The sequence below is a fragment of the Caretta caretta genome, chromosome 6 (genome assembly GCF_965140235.1).
Source record: "Caretta caretta isolate rCarCar2 chromosome 6, rCarCar1.hap1, whole genome shotgun sequence".
Taxonomy (NCBI): Eukaryota; Metazoa; Chordata; order Testudines; family Cheloniidae; genus Caretta; species Caretta caretta.
In genome coordinates this window covers 94,138,363-94,162,441 of record NC_134211.1, presented here as the reverse complement: position 1 = coordinate 94,162,441, position 24,079 = coordinate 94,138,363, and the positions used below count along the sequence as shown (strand labels likewise).

General features: G+C 41.7%; 1 protein-coding gene across 3 annotated transcripts in view; it reads left to right on the top strand.

Annotated features, from left to right (window-relative positions):
• Positions 1–23,740, top strand: part of STON2 (stonin 2) — a 115,084-nt gene extending 91,344 nt beyond the window's left edge. For 2 of the 3 annotated variants that reach the window (XM_048855422.2, XM_048855423.2), the window contains 3 exons: positions 5,316–7,154; positions 16,378–16,580; positions 18,637–23,740. In XM_048855422.2, coding sequence (XP_048711379.2) covers positions 5,316–7,154; positions 16,378–16,580; positions 18,637–18,720 — 2,126 coding nt within the window. In that variant the 3' untranslated portion in view covers positions 18,721–23,740. The remainder of the gene's footprint in view (positions 1–5,315; positions 7,155–16,377; positions 16,581–18,636) is intronic. The other variant, XR_007357353.2, reaches the window with a different exon arrangement.
• The last annotated feature ends 339 nt before the right edge of the window (positions 23,741–24,079 follow it).

Sequence of the window (24,079 nt, the reverse complement as noted above, 5' to 3'; positions counted from 1 at the left end):
GTGTCCACTTCTGGTTGCCCCATCTCAGAAATGATATAGTGGAACTGGAAGAGGTTCAGAGAAGGGCAACAAAGATGATCATGGATATGGAACAGCTTCCATATGAGGAGAGACTAAAGATTAGGACTCTTCTGCTTAGAAAAGAGACGATAAAGGAGGGATATAATAGAGATCTATAAAATCATGAATGGCGTGGAAAAAAATGAATTGAGAAGTGTTATGTACCCTTTTCCACAATACAAAAGCCAGAGATCACCCAGTGAAATTAATAGGCAGCAGGTTTAATACAAACAAGAGGAAGCACTTTTTCCACACAATACCCAATTAACCTGTGAAACTCATTACCATGAGATGTGATTGACAAAAGTATAACAGGGTTCAAAAAAGAACTAGATAAGTTCATGGAGGATAGGTCTATCTATAGCTATTAGCCAAGATGGTCAGGGATGTCAACCCCACGCTCAGAGCGACCCTAAACCTCTTGACAGCCAGAAGCTGGGAGGGGAAGACAGGTGTGGTTCATTGCAACTGCCCTATTCTGTTCACTCTAACTGAAGCTCTGATACTGGCCACTGTCAGTCTGACACAAGTATGAAAATTCTTATGTTCTTAGGCCAAACTCAAACAAATGCCCAACAATCTAATGATAGATTTCACCCCGCTCCTCTTTATCTGTACTTTTTCCCTGTCATTGCTTATGGGTAAATAGAAGCTGTCATCATTGTAACTGGCTTCCTCAATACTGAGTTGATTCACTAAGGCCAGATTTACACTAGATTTTTTCTCACTGTAATGTCAGTTAAGCGTGTGATTTTGTTTGTTTGTTTTACAACATTTCTATACTGGCAAATGCCCAAGAGTGGACATACTTATACCAGCAAAAACCAAAAAAAAAAAGTGTTTTTCCCAGTGTAGCTTATTTTGTTTCAGGAACTGGCATATAACTATACCAGGAAACCTTTTCTACTTTAGACTAAGCCTAAGTGATCTCCAAACCCAGCACCAATGTTCAAGGCATCCATGAGAAGCATATATTGCCATCCAAGTTTTCCAAAGCAGTCTATAGTTCCCTTGTGTATGGTACTGGCACTTAAGTTGTTTGTTATAGGCAATGAAAATCCAAGCTTTTACATTGGATTTTTTTTCAGAGCAATAATCCTATTCAGAACACTCTTCACTTCAAGTGATTTAATGCCTTCAAGAGCTTCTTCCTACCTATGTGACACTAGTGCTACCAAATCCGTGAAGAGCCGTGAAGGCATCAATTCCTCAAGCTCCTGCGAGGCAGTTATTTTTCCGAGGTAGAGGTAACATGACACTTCGTGGCTTCTAAAAGAAGAGAGTTCAGGCCCCCAAAAAATTAAAGAGAAAAATTATAAATGAAGCAATAAAGCAAATCAATGACTCCATTCCCATGTAGTGAATTATAAGAGGCTTGGGGGACACAGCGAGATGTTCCATTTGCCATCTGCTTTATTGTTTAGTACCGTGCTTAGTTTATAATGCTGAAATGTGAAACCTTTTGCTGCTGCTATTTGCTGACCTTGTAGAGTCAGTGCAACGGTAAGAAACTCGTGGAAGGTGCAGTAATACAGCAAGGGCCCTCTACCTGGACATTTAATAGCACAGTAGAGGCTTTCCCCTAGTCTGCCCAGATTTTTTAGTGGAATGGCAAGGATGTTCTACCTGGATGTATCTGGCAATATTTGGCAGCTGGGCTGGAGCTATGGCAGGATGCCTTCTGGCAAGGGAATTCAAGCAGTTAAGACATTTTAATTTTGGCTAAAGATACACCTATAAAAGTAATTTGCTTTGCAGAAACAAAGCACATTAAGCAAGAGAGACAAAGGGGCTTGATTACTTTATTTTGACTGCTTTTTATTTTCTTTAGTGCAGAACTAACCCTTCTCCTTTTGGATTCATTCTCTGTCAGGTCTTCTGCTCTCTGTCAGCAAGTCTTGATATATTTTGTGCAGTGGAAATATTAACGTGCTTAAATCAAATCCAGCTATTCCTGCAGGGTGGTTAAGTGCTGTTCTTATCTGTTCAGCGAATAAGATACTCTTTTAGCCACACCTCTCAAAGTGTCACTGTATTGATGGGTCTCTCTCATTTTCAATTTAGAAATGCTGATGTTTTGTAACTTGGAGTGAAAAAATTCCCTTTGTGTTTAAAAAAAATGGTCACACTGATTCATAAATTAATCTAAATCAGAAATGGAGACAATCCCATTCAGTCCCAACTACGCCATCCTTTGGCCTGTTCAAGGTTGTTCCCACAATATATTGGTCTTATGACTCTAGTCTAATTGTAAATGGCCCATGTACTGGAGCTTCCACACTACTTCTGTTGGGAGTCTGTTCTGCAGGCTGGCACATCCAGTTCTTAGGAAGCTTTTCCTGATATTAATCCTACCTTATCTTTTTCTTAATATTATCCCCCTCCGCTTAGTTATAACCATAGAGACCAAGCTAAACAATTTCTCTCCCTGGCCCATGTTTACATCAAATATTTGAAGACAGTGATAATATTCCCCCACCCTTTAGTCCTTATTAGCCAAGCTATGCCTGTTTAGCTCTCCTCATCAGTGTAATTCTTCCAGCCCTTAAACAATATTCATCATTCTTCTCTGAACTCCCTCCAGTTTGGCAACTGAACACTGTATTTAATTTGATTTCAGTGTAGGATAAAGACGGTTTATTGCCTCCCCTCTCCATGATGTGATCTCTTTACAGATGACCGGAATCAAATACTAATTTGCTCTGGTTTTCACCTAAAATAAAATAAACAATGAAGTCACTTAAAGTTATAAAACTACCATTTTTTAAAAAAATAATTTTTGGCTGCATTTTTAGGCTCCTGTATCACAAAAGCAGCTTTGATTTTAAAAAGGCCTGCTTATACCCTGTGGGAAAACTCTGACAGATCTTCTTTTTAGTGGGAATGCTGCCTGTATTTCTTTCGTATGAAATCAGGATCTCTGTTTGTCTACCACTCTCCACCCACCTGAAGTCCTAATCCTCTGTGGCATCACAGTTGGTTTCTGCAAGTTGATGGCTGTGATACCACAAAGGATGGATTATGACCTTAGATGAGAAATAAACCTCAGGACCAGGTGAGCTCTTTGCTCTTTCTCCAAGCAGCTATATGCTTGCTGGCTAGCCACTGAGGAGAGAAGCTACTTTGAGAGAGGTTTAGCAGTGTGGGGATGGGGACTAGAGAGCAGAAGGCCAGTTCCCAATGAGTTCAGTTTTGTACTTGGTAATTTAAAAAAAAAATGCTTTGGAGCTGGTTTGGGGGAAGGGTGTGGAAGTGAAAGTCACTCTCTCCCCCCTGTCCCCCAATCCATGTATAGACCTGGGGCGGAAGTTTATTGAGTGGGCATGCAGGATCTACCACCCCTCCCAGGAGCAGGAACTGTGGTTAGTATTTGTACAAAAGTTGCATCTTATGTGCAAATCTAAGACTAAGACCTGGTTGAGTGTGCAGGGTGAGGAGGAAATCTGATAAACTGAGATAGTGACTCTTTCTTTTATAAAGCACTTGAAGATGTATGGAAGAAAAACGTATTATTATTATAATTTTATTATTAAATTGGGATCTGAAAAGCTAGTTCTTCATACACAATCACCAGTGATCACAATAATAATGCTATATAACATGTTCCATATGTAGATCTCAAAGTATTTTACAAGGTTGGGTAAGTGTCATTATCCCTTTGTACCGATGGCATAACAGAGGCCCAGAAATGTGAAGTGACCCAGGGTCACATAGTCGCACAGCCAGAACTAAAACCCAGGTCTCCTGACTTGTGTGTTCAGTTTAGTAGACAACAGTTGGAATCTGAATTTAGCTCTCAGATTTTGCTGATGTGGGTGAGGCAGATGGGAATCAAGCTCTCTCCTCCAAGGGGATGACAGCACTATAAATGCTTGTGTTTGTCTATGCAATAAGCAGATGTGACACAGCAGTTGCCCAGAGTGCAAACATAGGCGGCACATAAGTGTGGTTTTTACAGTCTCTTTTCTTGCACTTCAGAGCAATGAGTTTTGCAAAGTACATAATCTGCATTTTGATGCAAATTTAAGAGGTAAGGATGTTGACATTTCTGTATGTTAAGTATGGTGAACTCATGGTGCAGCAGCAGGTTATAATTCCAGACAGGATGCCCATTTTTGGGAGCAGCTTCTGTGATCCTGCTCTCCAAGCCAATGGAGATTAAACGCTTCAGCCTCAGAACATTCCCAGTTCTGTGTGTTCTGTATATAAACACCACCACACAATTCACCACCACTGGGAGCCTCTACTTGGGAAACATCCAGGACTGGAATAGCAGGGGGTAGTGCAGGTCCGGACTGAAGTGCATTGGCAGAGCTGTGTATGGGGACCCCAGGTCTAGAAAAATAGAAGCTGTTACAGGTGAAGAATGGTGTGCTAGACTAAGAGACTGTGGGGAAAACTTGCACAATACTGGCCTGGAATATATCTTTCTTTACCCATTCCTACATCATTAGTTCTCAGCTTCCCTGAGAAGTATTTCACAGACCTCTTAGGGCTGACTGATAATTCTCCACAAGGCAGGCCAAGTAAACAGCCTTATTGAATGTCTCCTGTGCAATGCATGTCATTCAGGCACCTTTTCCAGTGCTTATGCTCTTTCCCCATGTGCTTTAATGCTAACAGCAATAGAGCAGCCGAAGCACATGGAGATGGAGTGGGAGTGGCAGAAAAAAGAGCTTCCACCACTTTCACTCCCTCTTCCCATTGGATTCAACAACCCAAAAGCACATGGGGGAGAGGGAGCAGAAGGGAAAGAACAGAAAGAGAAGGAACAAGAGAGAAAGGAGGAAGAGAAGGAACAAAAGAGGAAAAAGGAGAGAGAAAGAATGAAAGGAGAGAGGGAGTAAAGAAGAAAGCTACAAGGAAAAAAAATTACAGAAAAAAATGACTGCAATATGGTAGGTGTTTGTTTTCTCCTTTTTAGTTTTTGTTTTGTTTGGGAGAGAGGAGGAAGGTACAATCCCTGCTATCATTCCTCTTTTCTTCATTTGTCTCCTGCTGCTTCTTTGTACCTTTGTTTCTCTGTCCCTTTGGAGGTGACTGGCCGGTACCGGGTCCCGCAGTAATTCTTATCAGACTCTTTGGCCTTTCAGCCAAGTTGTTTGACCAGTTGCCTTGCACAGCATGCGAATTAGCTCATTTTGTGCATGCAAACTACGGTGCCCACAAAGTTTCTCCTTTAGAGAAAAGAACTAGTTGGTTTCAGACTAATGGACTGAAATTTCCCTTTTCTCTCTCTTTTTCTCTCTTTAAAGACAATTCCTCGTCTTTCCAGGAAGATGAAGAGGTAGATATGGAGGCTGTCAACTGGCAGCTGAACAGCACCCCCATGAATGGGCACTCTCCTACCCCAACCACTGCTCGTTTCCCCAGCTGGGTGACTTTCGATGACAATGAAGTCAGCTCTGCTTCCCTACAGAAGCTTTCTCCCTTGAAACCAGACACCCCACCAATAGCAACGCAGACTGCAGATGTTAACTGTAACCTTGCTGCATCCTTTAAGAAGAGGGAGCGCCCCAGGAGCACGTTGGTGGACCTCACTAAAGTTCAAAAGCTAGATCTTTCCTCCTTAAATAGGCTGCCTTCTGTTGGAACACCCCCCTGGAGTGCTACTAACCCCTTCCTGGATGAGTCTCTGAGGGATGTCCAACCCTCACCCATCAACCCGTTCAGCTCATTCTTAGAGGAACGAGATAGGCGTTCCCACAGCTCCTCTCTCTCCAGTGCTCCAGGCCAAAGCCAAAGAGACTCCCTTATTATCCTCTACCAAGAACCTGACACCATCAGCTTCGATGAGTCAAGCAAAAACTTAACCCACACAGATGCTGTCGAGCAGCTCAAGCAGCTCCGGATTGGGGATCCAGATCACCTGAGCAGCCCAGCTCTACCTGATGATGACCCCCTGATGCCATTTGAGGTGGATGGCACATTGTTGAACTTGGCCTCATCTCAGCCCAAGGATGGCTGGCCAATGATGCTCAGAATACCAGAGAAGAAGAACATCATGTCATCTAGGCATTGGGGGCCAATCTACATCAAACTGACAGCGAGCGGGTATCTACAGCTTTTTTATGAGAAGGGTCTGGAGAGGCCCTTCAAGGAATTCAAACTTGAGATCAATCATGAGATTTCAGAGCCCAAACTCCAAAACTATGATGAGAATGGAAGGATACACAGTGTGCGGATAGACCGCACCATCTACAAGGAGAAAAGGAAGTATCAGCCTAAACCAGCAATCAGCCATGCAGCAGAAAGGGAACAAGTGATAAAGCTAGGCACTACTGATTATGAAGACTTCCTTAGTTTCATCAGCGCAGTTCAGGATATACTAATGGACTTGCCAGCCTCATCAACAGATCTGAGCACAGTAGGATTAAACTATCAAGAGGAAGAAATCACTGTTGATGTCAAAGATGAGTTTCATGGCATCTTGGCCAAAGGAGACCATAGGATTCTCCAGCACAGTGTGCTGACACATGTACATGTTCTCAGCTTCCTTTCTGGCCTCGCAGAATGCAGGCTGGGCCTTAATGACATACTTATAAAAGGGAATGAAATCGTTGCACGGCAGGATATTATGCCTACCACTACCACGAAGTGGATTAAGTTGTATAACTGCCGGTTCCATTCATGTGTGGATGAGGAAATGTTTAACAGCTCCCAAGTTATCCAGTTTAATCCCTTGGATGCCTGCCGATTCGAGCTGATGCGGTTCAGGACTGTGTTTTCTGAGAAGACTTTGCCTTTCACTCTGAGAACAGCAGCCACTGTCAAAGGTGCTGAAGTGGAGGTCCAGAGCTGGCTGATGATGTCCACTGGGTTCTCCTCCAACTGCGACCCTCTAACTCAGGTCCCCTGTGAAAACGTGATGGTCCGCTACCCAGTGCCAAATGAGTGGGTGAAAAACTTCCGCAGGGAAAGTGTCCTGGGAGAAAAGTCTTTGAAAGCCAAGGTGAACAAGGGTGCCAGTTTTGGATCAACCAGCGTGTCTGGTTCTGAGCCGGTAATGAGAGTAACTTTGGGAACTGCCAAATATGAGCATGCCTTTAATTCCATTGTATGGAGGATAAACCGACTGCCTGACAAAAACTCAGGTGAGTAGAGAGTACTGTGTCTGAGTGGATAAACTTAAAGAAAAGGTATATTTTGGGGGCTGGGGGACATAGGCGTTACACGGTACAGTGGATAAACCGTTGTCCTTTTGGAAGGTTCAAAGGGGCATCAGTTGCATGAAATGGCTGGTTGTCTTACTCACCCTAACAGTGATTTAATGTGTCTCACAAAGAAACACTGTTTTTGACAAAACCATTTTGGTGTAGCCACATGCAGATATGCCTTCCAACCATGATTTTTTTCAGTGCATTCTGGGACTCTTGCCTAAGCTTTCCTATAATGCACTACACTGTTTCTGAGAACAGGTACTTTTTGGGTAACTTCCAAATGTAAGGCACTGTATTGTGTGATATAAGGGGGACCAGCTGAATCACTGTAGCTCCAGCCCTTGTGACTTCCTATCCACAATGTTGTAAATTGCACTGGTTCAGGAAGACCTGAGACAAAGATCTCACTGCATTTGTTGCAGCCAGAGTTCATACACGTACGAGGTATGGTGGTTGTGTGTGGACATAGGGCACTGTGTAGACATTACAAGCTAAAAGTATTCCATGCAACAACTTGTGGCTACATCTTTCAACTAGTGCGGACAGGGACTAAGACCTGATTAAACATTTAAAGGGACACTGTCAAGGTAAATCATATAACTTAAAAATCTGTCCTGCCCTGTATTTTTATAGTTATACCTTTAATTATTAACATTCAAGTAATCCGTGAAATCTAATTTACTTTTTACCACCATTACCATTTGTTCACTTTCTGCCCTTCACCCAGCTTGGGCAGTAAAATCTGACCAATCTAGTTCACTTTCTGTTTATAGTAAATTACCTTTTCTGGTTCCCATGCCCTTGGCTAATGGAGTTCTATGCATAAATGCTGTTTAAAACACTGACTTGTTCCTGTACCTGCCTCACTGGGCAGGTTTCTGCCTGTACTTTTTCCCTACAAGAAAAGTTCAATGATGCTCCAGAGCTGGTCCTTTCTGAGAACATCTGTTCTCATTTGGCAGGAGGGAAGGAAAGCATTGAACTAGGTGCTTCTCACCTTTTGGATCACTTTTTAGCTCAATAAGGCCAACACCTTAGAGTACACCACAGAGTACAAACCTGGATAGACATCAGTCTGACAACAAATGAGGCTTGGAGAGTTTACTTTGGAGGAAAGACTAGAAGCAAAGAGTAGGGGGAATAAAAAGAAACATCAGGATGAAAGACTAATCTCATGTCAATAGCAGCATGCCTGGAAAAAGCCATACTGTCAGCCCGACCCTAAACGCAAATAATTATGTGCTTGCTAGGAAAATCCCACTGTGCCGCCTGCATGACCGCCCAGGTCAGATTCCAGAATTCTTGACTTTTTTGCCTGCTCAAGCCATTAGCGATGCTCTCTAACCCACTTTCTTTCACCTTCTGTGAAATGTTAACCCAAGTTTCCAGTTTTGTCCTTGTCTCTGTCTGTGACCTTACATCTGCCTCCCAGACGGGGAGGATGAAGCTGAGATGCACTCCCTGCTGTTGGAGAGTCTTCCCACACAGTACTGAGCAGTAGCGACACATGTCTGATACACCTGGGAGGAAGAGAGGTGCCCTGGCTGCAGACAGCCCCTCCTGTCAGGTCACAGTGTGATTTGAGGGAAAAGAGAGGGGAGCGAGCATTATGACATGGCCACTATATCTGTGGGAGGTGGTGTGGGAGGGAATCCTAGAGTATTGGTGGAGGCAGACCTAGTATAGTTTGAATCCATCCCTGCCTCTCAGGGGCTATTTATATTTCTTGACAGCACTTATCCCATGCCTCTAGATGCTCAGAATATACAACAAATTTTAAAAAAATACACAGTTGCCTGAATGAAGCCACCCACAATAGTCACCCAAAATATAATAATAGAGACCCACACATCTAGCCACCCACAAACTTCAGCCCTTATCAAAGGGTGGGCTTTGCTGCATGCCCTGAATGTTGATAAATCCAAGCTCTGGTAAACCAAAAAGGGAGGGCAAATTCCACTTTCAAGGACCCCCATGGAAAATACTGTGCAGCAGCTCCCTCCAGTTTAAATTAAGGGGGATCTAGCTGCCTGTCCTTACTGACTGCAACTGAAGGTGGTATTGGGGGGAGAGAGTGCTGGGTCACTAAGGTAACCAAGTCCTAAACCATTTAACCCAGTGCTCACTTGCAGATCATAAAATCCAAGCACCAGTCTCTAAGAATTATTTCTGTAGCTTCACTGCCTTATCCTGACTTCTTGTCTTTGTGGTTCCTGATATGAACAGGCCCTATGCTCTCCAGCTTTACAACCTGCCACCAGGACCATCTGCGAAAGTGTCTGGGCCATTTGCTTGTGGCTACAAATTCAAAAGCATATGACTGAATCAATCCATGTATTTAGCCTGTGTTTTTCTCTTGGAGGCAACTAATGGCAAGATTCCACAGAGTATGTTGCTGAGCTTCTTCCCAGTACAGTTTGGTAAAGTCTATTGCTCTTCTCTGATTCACAATGAACATGTTGACACTGGCTGATAAAGGAAGCCTGTTTATAGGCCCCATGGAGCCTCAGTCACAACTGGATGTGATCCAGTACAAGAGAACTAGCATGTGTTTTTACCCTCTAAGCAGTGGAACAAAAGAATGTTAAAAAAATATCCATACAGAGGCTTCATGATAGTGGGGAAAAAGCTGTACAAACAAAGCAGAGGTGTGACCCAAACCAGAATCTTGGATCTAGATATCCTGAACTGTGGAGCAATTTGGCTATGGATCCAGTCCCAAGCATGCTGGCTGGCCCTACCTGTAAAGTGGGCCAAATTAAAACCCTAGATCTCACCACCTCTGAACTTCAGAGACAGTTGAACCAGGTCCCTTCCAAACATGGCAGCTCAAGCCCATTTCTGAAACACAGATAATTTTCAACATGGACTTTATTGTGAGGAGTGAGTCATTGAAAGTGAGAATGAGGTGTTTGTTCCTTAGGGAGGCAGGAAGCCAAGAAGAGGATGAATCTGTCTGATGTCTTCTCGGTTTTACTACAAACTTTATCCTCTTTCAGACTGAGGGGTCTGATTGGGTGTGGCGGGGGAAATAAAAGTATAATGTTATATTTTGTGACCCCTGGTCAATTAATAACTGCATGGCTTCCATGTATGTCATTATAACTTTGTGTATTTTTTGCATTCACAGACATTTCACTTAGTTAACATAAGTGCCAGACATTTGAGTGGGCACCAACAGTAAATGTTTCAGTTATGTGCACAGTGAAATCTGCATGTACTGTTACTCATTACTACTACTAGAATTGATTAAATAGTTTAAAAATAAATGACACCTTCCCCACATAATTTATGGCTCAGTTCAGTTGTGCAGAGTTCAACTGACTACAGTTCATGGGGTCATGTTATGTGTAAACCAACATAATTTAGGCTAATTTAGGGACTGATCCTGCTGTCTTTGAAGTCAGTGGGAGTTTTACCATTGACTTTGGTGGGAGTTGGCTGAGGCTCTTAGATTGCAAGTTTTTCACAGCAGACCATATTTGTTTTGTCTCAAGTGCATCAGTGGCACTCTATAAACAATCAGAAACAGTAAGTTCAAATAAATAAACATTAGGTTTGTTGTGATAGTTAAAGGCCTTGCTTATTTGTCCTGTGTTGTCAGACAAGTAGATTCAATGTTTAGTTTCATTCTTATGATGCTATGCAGTGTCCAAGGTGTTTTTTGTATTATATGTGGGGCTAGTTGCACCACCTATCATTTAAATTGCTTGACATTTTCTATTACAAGACCCTGTTTTGACAAACTTTAACTGTTTGGGCTTAAATTTTTACATACCAGGCATCTTCCTCTGGCTTTTTTTTAAACTTCAGCCAGAGAGGAATCAGAGAAGGAGGCTAGGGACACATCCATTGTTTAGCCCATGTTACAAAATTCTTGATATCTTTCTTCTGAAATGCTCTAGTGACCCCATGCTTTGAAGCAGGGATTTCAAAGTTGGCAAGGGGTGGTCTTTGTGTCAGGGATGTGCCATTTACTGTTCACATGAAAATCCACCAAAATTTGGCCAACTTATAAACTTTGAAAAGTTGCATGCTCCATACAGATTTGTTAGAGTTTAACAGCAAAAATCTCTGACGAGCCCATCCTCACTGAGCATGCTCGAGCCTCTTACAGCTGTTAGTGCATAACAGACTGTCAGAGAAGAATAAAATGTGTTCCTTTCTCTTAGTTCCAGTGCCTGGGCCCACCCCAGCCTGGAGCAGCCATTGCATGGAAAGTGCTTCTGAGCCTGGTAGTCCTGGGCTAAAGAATGCTCAGTGGCTCTGTTTCAGTCCAAATAGTTAAAGTTTGTCAAAGTTATAAGCAACTGAAAATAGGGTCTTATAATGGGAAATGTTGGGCAACTTTAATAAGCAGTGCTCCCAGCCTTGCCTGTAACTGGTGGAACTGTCTTTCCCAGGAGGTATTATTGGCTCTTGACAGCATTTAATGTGCATGCTCATAGCTCTACTGCAGCTTAGGAAATGCCCACTTTGATAGGCAGCCAAGATCTATTTTTAAACACAGGATCAGGAGTCAGGAATTCCTGACTTTGTGTCCCAGTTCTGACACTGTAATTTTCTCTGTGGCCTTTGGCAAGTCACAGGTCTGCATTAGAGTTGGTACACAGCCATACTCTTCCCCAAGCCCCACACTCCAAGGTAGCTCCACAATGGATTGTGCCTCAAGGAGTTCCCTTGTGCCCAGGGGTAATGTACCTATTACACCATTCCTCCAGATGGTTCAGCATGCTCTGCTTTCTCTGGCTGGACAGCTCCACTGGCCATTGGAGGTGTGGATATAATGCTGCCCCCTATCCATGTTAGTCCCCCTTTCTGGGGTGTTTCTGTTGACAGAGGTTCTAGGAGAATACAGTCTCTGTGCTTAAAGGAGACTGTAATTGTACCCAGCCACGACATATATAATGTTGGGAAAGATTCCTTGTGCTCCCTCCCCTTGTGCATCCATGCTGTAGTCAGACACAGTTTGGTCCTTAACCTCTCTGTGTTTCAGTTTCCTGCACCCAAAACAGGGGAATACTTCCTTACCACACAGTGGTGGTCTGCAGATTAAAGATAGATATTGGGTACAATTTTCAAGGCATTAAGTCCTGTTTTCAAAAGTCAATGGGACTTAGCCTCATGACAAAAGGCCCAGATTTTGAAATGTATTTAAAATGTATTTACATATGATTTTTATTAAGTAAAATGGTACTTAGGGTATGTGCAATAGGGAGGTGTGTTTGCAGCCAGTGTAGACATACCTGAGCTAGTTTGTCAAAGATAGTTTGAGTAACAATAGCAGTGAAGCCGTGGCAGCACCAGCACTTGAGTATGTACTCAGGGTCCCAGGCAGGCGAGGCTATCTCATGCAGCCGGTCATGCTGCCATAGCTTCACTGCTACTGTTACTCGAGCTAGCTGTGACCTATCTGGATCAGAGCTAGTTTGGATATGTCTATGTGATGGGTTGGATCACAGAAACCCCCTTGGGGCTGCAGCTGATGTGCCAAGACTACTTCTGCCCCTGCTTTCCCAGCCCTCCCAGCTTGGGACTTCAGTGCCCTGCTTGGTTTGAGCCAGACTCGCTAGCCTGCTGCAAACCCAGACCCAGATCTGAACCAATTCCCCTAACAGCTGTAGGCTTAAACTGAAAGCAGCGTAAGAATTGTTCCTGTCTTTAACACTCAGATGCTCAAGTCCCAATGGGTCCAAACCCCAAGTAAATCCGTTTTACCCTGTATAAAGCTTATACAGGGTAAACTCATAAATTGTTCGCCCTCTATAGCACTATAGAGAGAGATGCACAGCTGTTCCCCCCCCGGTATTAATACATACTCTGGGTTAATTAATAAGTAAAAAGTGATTTTATTAAATACAGAAAGTAGGATTTAAGTGGTTCCAAGTAGAAACAGACAGAACAAAGTGAATTACCAAGCAAATTAAAATAGAACACACAAGTCTATGTCTAATACAGTAAGAAAACTGAATACAGATAAAACCTCACCCTCAGAGGAGTTCCAGTAAGCTTCCTTTTACAGACTAGTCTCCTTCTAGTCTGGGTCCAGCAATCACTTACACCGCTGTAGTTACTGTCCTTTGTTCCAGTTTCTTTCAGGTATCTTTGGGGGTGGAGAGGCTATCTCTTGAGCCACCTGAAGACAAAATAGAGGGGTCTCCCATGGGCTTAAATAGACTTTCTCTTGCGGGTGAAGACCCCCATCCTCTCTCCTATGCAAAGTCCAGCTCCAAGATGGAGTTTTGGAGTCACATGGGCAAGTCACATCTCCATGCATGACTCAGAACTTACAGGTAGCAGCCATGGTTCATATGCTACCTTGAACGTCCTCATGTAGACTTATGTGGATTGGAGCCTTCCAAGATCCATTGTCTGTTAAGTGCTTCTTGATTGGTAACTTAATTTGCACATTCCTTTCTCAGGAAGCTGACCAAATGCATTACTAAGGCTGCTTAAAAATCAAGCAAGTACACAGCCAATATTCATAACCTCGAATACAAAAATGATACATGCATACAAATAGGATGAGTAGATTCAGTAGATCATAACCTTTACAGAGATATGTTACATGGCATATGTAGCATAAAACATATTCCAGTTATGTCATATATACATTCATAAGCATATTTCCATAAAGCCTTATGGGGTGCAATGTCACAGTCTACACTAGCTACAGTCACACCTGTGGATTGCAATGTCGACATGCCCGTAGGCTACATCTACACTGCAGCTGGGAGGTGTAGTTCCCCTCTCAGGTAGATGTATATGCGCTACTCTGCTCAAGCTAGTGCACTAAAAGTAGCAACGTGGCCATGGCGGTACAGGCAGCAGCTTGGGCTCACCGTCCAAGTACATACCTGGGATCTTGGATAGGGTGGTACTTAGGCAGTAAGCCCAAGCTGCCACAATTACACTGCTGTTTTTAGCACACTAACACAAGCACGGCTCTCCGACCTGGGAATCACACCTCCCAGCTGTAGTGTAGATGTAGCCGGAGTCTCCTAAGTCATTTAGATGCTTTTTTAAAATTGTCTGTGAAGTGTTTTGGAGATGAAAAGCCAGAATTAAAGTGCAGCAGTGTTTAAATTATTTATTTATTTATTTTAAGTCCATTTACTGGAGAAAATAAAGTCATACTCTCCTTTTCTTTGCAACACAAGGAACAAATGAGTACCATATTATTTTAACATTTTGGGGGGTTCTGTGTGCTCTTTTAAATTAAACCTTTTCCTCCTTCTCTTGAAGCATGTCTTTGATAGGCTCTTGACTTAATATGCCTGGAGAAGGCACAGCCCTTAAACCTTGTGCTCAAGATGTAGACAACTGGAGTTTTCTTGGAAACCTGCTTCCAGTTGCTTTTCCATTATGGAAGAACAAAGCCATTCTGATAAGGGTCCTTGAACCTTGGTCCAAAACCTCTGTCAAGGTGTATTTGAAGTCTGTAAACGTTTAGTTAACTCCCTTGTTTTTCGTGTCTGCATACCCCCATCCAACTGAAAATGGGAACACCAATGCATTCTGAAGAGCCTGTTTGTGCAGTATTTACTCTACATTTATACAGTCCTTAGCACAATGGGACCCCAACCTTGCTGAAGCCTGTAGCCAGCAATATACAATATTTGTTATTAATAATAATATTATTATTTCTGGCCTGACCAGAAGCAGCGTTGACCTTAAACTTCATTAGGAAGCCTTTGTGCATGATTTGAGTAGTGTTTGTGAAGTGCTTTGAAAATACCAAGTGTTCTGCTGATGAAATTCACCCTTCTGAAGAGGCACTTGCACAAGGCCTATAAATCCCATTTAAGCTCTATTTTGAGGGCTGAAGTGGGACTCAGAGGTGCTTAGGCGTTGTCTAGTGCTGGCTCTCTGCACAGGGGTGAATTTCACCCTGTCAATGCTAAGAGTTAGTACTATCTTTGAAGATACCCTGCCTTGCTTTGCAGGCTCAGAGGGCTGGATATTTTGGAATGAACTCTGGGTGTGCTCATTGTTTGGGTACTGCTGGTCTTCCAGGGCCCAATCCTGCAAGCCCATCATGTATGGTACTCCCATTCTGCTCCATGTGGAGGGCTTACAGGCTTCTTTCCACTCTTACTTCCCAAACCCAACCTCCTGCATTCCTTTTTAGCTTCTCAGTGTGCATCTTGCTAACTTGTATAAAAGGCAAATGCTCCCATAGTGATTGCAAAATGGATGGTCAGAAATCAAATATCATCATGCACAACCAGATGGCCAGAGCCTTGTTGTGTCATGCACGGATTTGTTTTACTTAGACAAAATGTAAGGATAATAATCATGCATAGGATCGATCTAACACCCTTCAGCCAAGGTTCTCAAAGCGCTTTTGAAAGATACTATCTTCATTTTGCAGAAGGAAAAATTGAGGCACGAATAGGTTAAGTGACTTGCCCAAGGTCACAATGAGTTGATGACAGCCAGGAATAGAACCCATATGTCCTGATGGTCAGCCTGTGCTCTAATGACTAGAGCACACAGCTTTCCAACAGGGCAAAGGGGACAAAAAACAAAACATAATGCTCACAGATCACTGCAATTTTAAACTATCACTTACATTGCCCTTTTTAAGGAGTGAGTATTGTGTAAGGGGATGGAATAATGAACTAGAAGTTGGAATTCCTGGGTTCTGTTCCTAGCTTTGCCATTGACTTGCTGTGTGACCTTAAAGAAATCATTTAATTTTTTTTATTTTATTTTCCTATCTATAAAATGGTTATAATACCTAGCTGAAAGTGTGATGTGATCCTCAGATGAAAGACATCATTGGACTGTGTACTGCAAGATCCTGCCTTTGGCTGTGCCCAATACCTGATGCGTCAGAGGAAGTAAAAAACTGCGTTCAGTACACCAGTGCTGTACATGGAAATAGGTTGGAGAATTCCTTCCTGATCCCTGTGGTGACTGGTTTATACCCAGAATTCTCATTCACTGAAGCCAGTCTAGAATGATCAACTATCATCCCTGCAGCTTGTTTACTTTAGTCATCTCTGGAAGCTGCAGCTGCAATGTAGCTATTATGAGCTCATAAATTACTCTAGCAGATTCTCTGTTTACTCCTATTTTAAGATGCTTCTTTGTAGGTGTTGCCCTCGTTGATCCTCACAACAGTTTTAAGTTTCATCTTCTCTATTCCCAGCTTCCGGCCATCCCCACTGCTTCTTTTGCCACCTGGAGCTTGGCTCTGACCAGGAAGTGCCTTCCAGTTTCGTCCGCTATGTAGACGTGGAGTTTGACATGCCCACCACTTCGGCGTCCAAAGCCACTGTTCGGTCCATTTCTGTAGAGGACAAGACTGATGTCAGGAAATGGGTTAACTATTCAGCACACTATAGTTACAAGGTAAAGTGAGCAGCTGGCAGTCACTGTGGCTAGCATAGCTATTGCATGATTCATTTTTCTTTAGATGTATTTAATGCTGGTGAAAGAGATGATTTATCAAGGTGACACAGAGTCAGAGATGGGAGCAGAACTCTTGACTCCCGGCCCTGTGCTTAGACAACCCTAACTCATCGCACTTTGAATTCCTGTATCCATCACTGCCAAACAAGTAACTGTTGAGCGACACGGGGTTTCTTCATGCTTTTCTATAGGAGTAGTACACACCTTTCTTTCTAGCTTCAGCAATTTTGCAGGTATTCTCTTTAGAAGTAAATATTTCAGTACTTTTAAATTGTGATGGGCTAATTTCTGAGCTGGCATAAATCAGCATAGCTCTACTTGTTTCAGTGGAACTACACCAGTTTGCACCAGCTAAAGATGTAGGGTAAAATCTTCAAAAATGCCTAAGTCCTGTTTTAGAAATGACTTTCAATGAGACTTAGGCTCCTAAAGGCCAGATTTTTGAAGGTATTTTGGCACCTAAGTATAGTTGATCAGGAATTTCTCAACACTTTATTTTTTCTTTGGCGGAGGGGGGGGGGGGGAGAACGGGGCAGATTTGTCAAAACCACAACTTTTTGTAGAAACGTACCAGTTTTGACACATCTTTCGTCTGGAAGTTTTCATGGGTCCAGGATGGAATTTCTGGTCAAAACTAGGAGAGATTCCAGAATTGAACCTAGGTTTTCCACATCCCAGGCAACTGGCATAACCACTGACCTATAGAGACAGAATCTGTTTGTCTTTGTTTCAAAGTAGGGAGGGACTAGAGCTTCCCCGTTAAATGGCTGTAAGACTTCTTGTTATGGGCAAAACAACATATTTTTCTATAACCTTGTTTTCAGAAATGAAAAAAATGTAACCATTTTTGCTGAAATTTTCTAAAACAAATTCAGCCTGAGGCAGATACTTGGCATGTAAAATTTCAGACAAAATGGTTACATTTAGGCAAAGTTGCAAGCAGCGGAAAATAGGGTTCTATAATGGAAAATGTTGGACAACCTTAACTAAGGTGGTGCTACCAGCTCTGCCCGTAATAAGCCAAGACGGAGTAGAAAGCTACTGGTCTCTATCATCACTACTTCTGAGAACCTAAGGGAATGGACAGCTAGAGTCTTGAGCATCCAGGACTTTACTGTTGTTTTACATCATTTTGCTGGTGCCCAGATACTACAGTGTTTGGTAAATCAGAAATACTTAGAGAGTAGGCTGTGGTGTGCCACAGAATTAGGTTTTCAAACATGTTTTAAAAGGGCTTTTTTCTCCCAAGGGTGTTCAGCCCAGCATGACTTTATTTATGACTAGACAGAGATTGAGTGTTTATACACAGATGGATCTGAATTGTTTTTATTTTACTCTTGAATGTTTTTAATGTGTTAAGATGTATATGTTTCATTGTAAAATTTCTGGGATACTGTTGTAGATTGGTGCTATTTAGAAATACAGTTACTAATTAGCAGTTATTAATTAACAATATCAGATATGATCAAAACAAGAATCTCTAATCTAAACCCCTTTGAATTTCAAGGTGGCTTGGCTTCAGATTTTATGATCAAAGTCAGCTTCTGCAATTTTAGATGATGGGTTTGGATCTAAAACCAGAAGGGGGATGATACCAGTATCAGTTTGACTGTATTCAGAGTCACTCACGGACAGTTCTTTTCATGACATTTTGATCCCAAGTTGTGAAAAATGTTACAAAATTGCTGTCCGTTTGGATGAAATGACTGAGATCTGCTCAAAAGATTAAAGCATTGTTTAATCTCTAAACTCTAGCCCTCATGTGACCTCAAACCTGAAATTGAAAACCCTGTACTAAACCTAATCCAGATCCAGAGTCCCTTCCTCATCCCATATCTAATTATAACCTGTGAGAGCAAGTAATTTCCCAGCCTCTGCGATAATCCAAAAGTTTGTGTCCTGAGGAGAACATAAAATCAGAAGCTGGTTAGAGCTTCTTGTTCTTTTCCTTCCTTTTTCAATACAGACGTTCCCCCTGTTTTTTTTTTCTTGTCAGGTGGAAATAGAACAAAAAAAGAACTTGAATCTTGATCTGAAGGGAGCAGAAATTGAAAATGCCAGGGAATGTGCCGTGCAGTGAAGGAAGACTTGTCTGCAAGACCCGTGGGAGGAGCAGTAATGTCAACAGATCCCGCTGAAGAGAACTGCAACACCTAGCTTCAGCTGTAAGAAGTACAAAGCAGTACTTTTTAAAAAAATGCTCTTCAGTGTGACTGTGTCTTGAGTTTCCTGGCTCATTATGATCTGTATTTTGGCAGGAGGTTCGTTGACAGTTTGTTTAGAAGACCTTAGAGATTTGCTGGAACATTTTAAATTCATCCAGTGTATTGACAGAAAGACTTACACTACATTCAAGCCTGACTTCATTTCTGCTTCTTCACCATTTACCTTTATGCACTGAAGTATGTTATGTCGACAACTGCAGCCAAAACAAAAAGCAACCCTGACCTCGCTTACAGTCTTCTCCTATCATTTGAATGTTTTCTTGTAAGCTGGTGGTTTGGTCATCAGCAGAGCCTTTCCTTGTGATCTGCAGAATAAAACCTTTTGAGAGCTAAGCATTGGGGGAACTGGGGAGCAGCAAGGGGAAAAGTGGTACGTGAGAAGATCTTTCTTTTATGAAATAGTCTACAGAGTAAAAATTTCCCTGCATCCAGAACATAGTGAATGCCAAGGAAATGGGTGGGTGAGATTCTGTAGCCTGCCTTGTGCAGGAGGTCAGACTAGATGATCATAATGGTCCCTTCTGACCATGAATCTATGAAATAAACAACAAATAATATAGATGATTATCTGACTCTTCCCAGTCACCTTTTCTTCTCTCATCCTCTAAACCAGAACACTAAAGTAATGCACATTTTAATAGGATCTTGACTAGTCATGAGAAAAATTAATTTGTTTTTAAGGTTTTCACTTGCTGGTCAGGTTTATGCCATTAGCTTGACTGAACATGTGACAGCTGCTTGTAATAGAAAGTGTGCAGTGTATAGCAGGGGTAGAGAAGGGGCATTACTGAGATTAGATCATTCCTGCCTAGAAAGATATCTGAGGGAAATAGATTTTATTTTAACATTTTCCTGAATGGTTAAGTAGACTGATTACTGGTTCATGTTGTTTGGACAGGAGGCTCTTATGTTCAGGATACTTTGGAAGGCATTATAAGAAGTAAATGCTGTGTGTTCCTGTCCTTGCAATACAATGTTGCTTTCAGGTTCCATCCTAACAGTACTTCTTATTTCAAGAAAGCCTACAGTATAACAAATGTGTGTACTGTAGACACAATTATCTTTTAAATCACACACTAACTGGGACTAAAAACCTCTAAAAACACTTCTATCACAGTGAACTAAAGAAACCTCCTCTTAGCTGAAAATAGTAGCAAGTCCCCCCCTTATCTTTTTCCTAGACTAGACTGTAGAAGGCAAAATCACTCACTCAATACACATTGCAGTTGAGTTGTAAAATGTTTACAATACCTAATTTTTACAGTTGTGTATCTGACCTGTTTGCTCCCCTGCCCAAAAGTAATAGTTTTTGATAAAAGAATTGTAATTTGTTAAACCATTTATCTTTTTAAAGGGATACTATTGACTTAAATACTATTGACTTTTAAAAAATCCTTATGGTATTATTAACAACATGCTAATTCATTAAAACAGAGAGACTTTTAAAATTCTAAATTTATTTTTCATTATTTGTGTGTTTTTTACATATTGCATTTCACTCCGTGTGGGTCATGACAAATAGACTTTTATTTTGGTTCCTGGTTACTTTCACTGTGACTTCCATGAACAGTGTTGCTGTGTTCAGGTTCCAAATGCCACACTGGATTATTTACATTTGGACTAAAAATTGTTTTAATTAAAATTTTTAAAAAATCATGAGACCCCTTTTAAGGCCCTCTTTTTATATACACCTAAATTTTAAGCCTACAGTAATCTGATGATGTCCTTTTAAATCAAAATTAAAAAAGAAAGGCTCATCTTTTTCTTTAGGCAGCAATAAGGCTACAGCATCTATGGCAAAAGCACATTTCAAAAAAATATTTCAGGGCCCAATCCTTCAAAGACTTATTACTGGGCACGGAGCTTTCAACTGCAGGTAGTCCTCATGAAGCCCAAGGGACAGCTCCAGGCACTTCATTTCATAGTAAGTATTTGCAGGATCTATCTGTAAATGGGAACACTCATACCCACCTTCATAAAGCATTTTGGGAGCTGTGGATAAAAAGCACTGTTGAAGTGCTAAGTATGTATGACATAGGGTTGCATAAAGTTAGAGAGTTGTGCCTGAACCATCCAAACAGCCCCTGACTCTGGGGTGAAGAAAGATTCAAAATCTGAACCCAGATCCAAATTTCTTGATTGACCCTTTACAATGGGCTGGCTAGGAACTTGAATTTGTGGCTCAGATCCATCTCTGTATAAAATAAGAATTTCCTCCCACTGTTCCAAAACTCAAAACAAACTGTTGTTCAAAAAAGTTTAGATAACTTTTGTTCCCCTTATTTTCTATTTTCACTGTTGCCTCTAGAACACCAGTTTCTGGTAGGGTGACCAGATGTCCTGATTTTATAGGGACAGTTCAGATATTCGGGGCTTTGCCTTATATAGGTGCCTATTACCCCATGCCCCCTGTCCTGATTTTTCACACTTGCTATCTAGTCATCCTAGTTTCTGATAAGGCACAAAAAGAGAAGTAACAAAATACAAGAAGTGAATGTGTTCTCAGGATGTTATTGAGGAACTATCAGAAAGCTCATGTGAAAGAGGCTGTTCTTATTAAATTTCTAGCCCAGATTTGCAGACCCAAGACGTTTGGCTAGCTTAGATCAGTATATGAACTTTTGCATGCTTTTCCCAACCTCTGAAGATTTGGAAATGCATCCTAGTGACAGTTAAATATAAGAAATAATTAAGCAACAAGATTTGACATGCCTTAAACAGTGAGGGAACTCAAACACACTTCCCCTTCTCTATTTTATTTTAAGAAGTTTAACGTGTATGGCAGTCCAGCCACAGGACAGATCCTTTCCAACAAACGGGATGATGGAGACTCAGAGGTTTCTGTTGTTGCTTCATTTCTGTCCCTCTTGCTCTCTCTTTTTAATTCAAAATAAGTTAATGAAAATAACACTATGAGACTGATTCTGATCTCACTCATACCAGTATAACTCAGGAGTAGCTCCTCAGAAGCCAATTGGAGTTCAGTGGATGAAATTGGGTCGTCTGTTCTTGAAAAACTATTTTAATCCCCTTTTGATTTCTGCAGAGCATCCTTGATACTTTTATATTTATGCAGTCGGATTTTCCAGAGTTCAGTACCAACTATCAAGGCCAGATTTTCAGAGCAACTTGCCTCCCTATTAGGCACCAGAATAAATGACCAGATTTTCAAAAGAGCATTGGGTGCTGGGCTTTTTTGAAAATCTGGCTATAAGTGTTGCAAATTGGGGGGGGCTTCTAGATGGTGGGAACTCTTTAAAATCTAGCCCCATGCCTGAGGGTTGAGCACTTGAACATCTGGCCTTTAGTGCCTTCAGAGGGCTAAGCTGTCCTTGGGTGATGTGGCCAGTGTCAGTTTTCCTCAATGGCAGTCTGTCTTTCGATCTCATTCTTTCTGCTAGTGTGCAGTTATGCATGGACCATGTTCTCCATTTACATGGCACACAGCAGTAATTAGGATAAAGTACTGGTTGGGGGGGGGAATCAAAAATTTCATCAGACTTTAGAACAGCAGAAAGGATTTAGATGCAAGAGGTTTGTATGATAGGAATAGTTATTCCGCCTCTGGGAAGAGGTCCCTTTAAATGCCTTCCATTAGGTACACCCTTTGTGAGTGACACAGTCTCTACCCTTTGAAGTGCTTATAGTTCTGGAGTGCAACATGCAAAAAAAGTGCCTTCCGTGCACCTGTACATTTATTTCCTGAAGCTATTTCCACTCTGACCCTCCTGTTTTCTTTTTCAGTTTCATTTTTGGAGAGTAGTGGTACTTGGGGTGCAGTGTGGTTGGTAATGGTTTTTTGGAGAAAATCCACACCACATTTTAGAGAAACAGACAACATTTGATCAGAGTGATTGGACTAAAGTCTTCCCCTTAAAGCTAAACTCCTCTTACTGATACATATTATATTTAATAACTCTAGATATTTTGCTGATAAGAACAAAGAAAAAAAGGCAAATTCATCTGAAAAATACTCCAACAGATTGATGATACCTGCTGCATTTGAAAATTATTCAAGATTAAAATGATAATCCTCACTAAAGACTGGGGAAATTATAGGGCTCTTCACTGCATGCTGTCATCTGAGCAGTGCTGAGATATCATGTCATTGTGACATACATTATCTTCTGGCAGGGAGTTGCCTGGAATACCTACTTGACAAGACGGTCCAAGAGTTAGAGGAGCCACATGTCCTCTTGACTCACGAGCTGCCAAGAGTCCCTCCTGATTATCTCACTACTGATGAAAGGATCAGTTTCATTGCAAAAGGTCCTGAAAGTGAAAGAAGGGGCACCAGAACCAGTAACGTCCATCTCTGGAGCCCAATTACTCTGTCAGTCGCTTGCAGGAAACTCTCATTGATTTCAGTGGCACTTAGCATACAATGGCACTTGGCCCTGATGTGTTACCTTTATTCTGGGGGTTGGCAGATTTTAAAAGATGACACCGCCTAGGTCAGCTTTTACAGATTTAGCCTACATGGTTTTCATCAGTCTAGGAATTAATGGAAGTCACTGATCAGTTGTTGAAGAAATATACACCATCTGCTGCCATTTAACCTAAAGCAACCTGCTGTGAGCCTTGAAGCCTTCTGGGACAACAAAATTTAAGTTGTTCCTAACCTTCCTTTTGCCTCATCCATCCACACAGTTCATAACCTCTTGCACTATTGTGATGGACTGATCTGATTATTTTGTAACATGTTCCTCTCTTTTTGTTTTGTAAAATAAGAAAGTCTACACACTGGCTAACTCTGTAGAGGTGGTTTAATTATGTTGTGATGTTGTTGTTTTTTTTTTAGCAGCTCTGGAGTGGGATATAATTTTTGTTTGAACTGTGGGAAAGCTGTTAAATAAATGTAAACACAAAACAAAATCCTCACATTTTGATCGTGAAATTGAAGTTGTGTCCTGTATCCTCCATATCCTGCTGCTCTCAGCACACTGTGCTATCAACCAAGGGCTCCTTCTAGGAGAACTGTTTTGAGAGGTACAAGAGGCAACATAACCTGGAAATAATGGGGTGATACAAAGAAAGGGAATATTTCAGCTGAATAACTAGTGAGATTGGTTAGACTGTGGGATAGTATCCAAGGGAAATGCTAGGCGATGTATCACTTGAGCCTTTTAATGGATGCACAAAGCTGTAATGATATACGGGAGAATCCTGCATTTGTGGGTGCAATCAGGACCGGCTGACCTGTTCTAAGTAGCT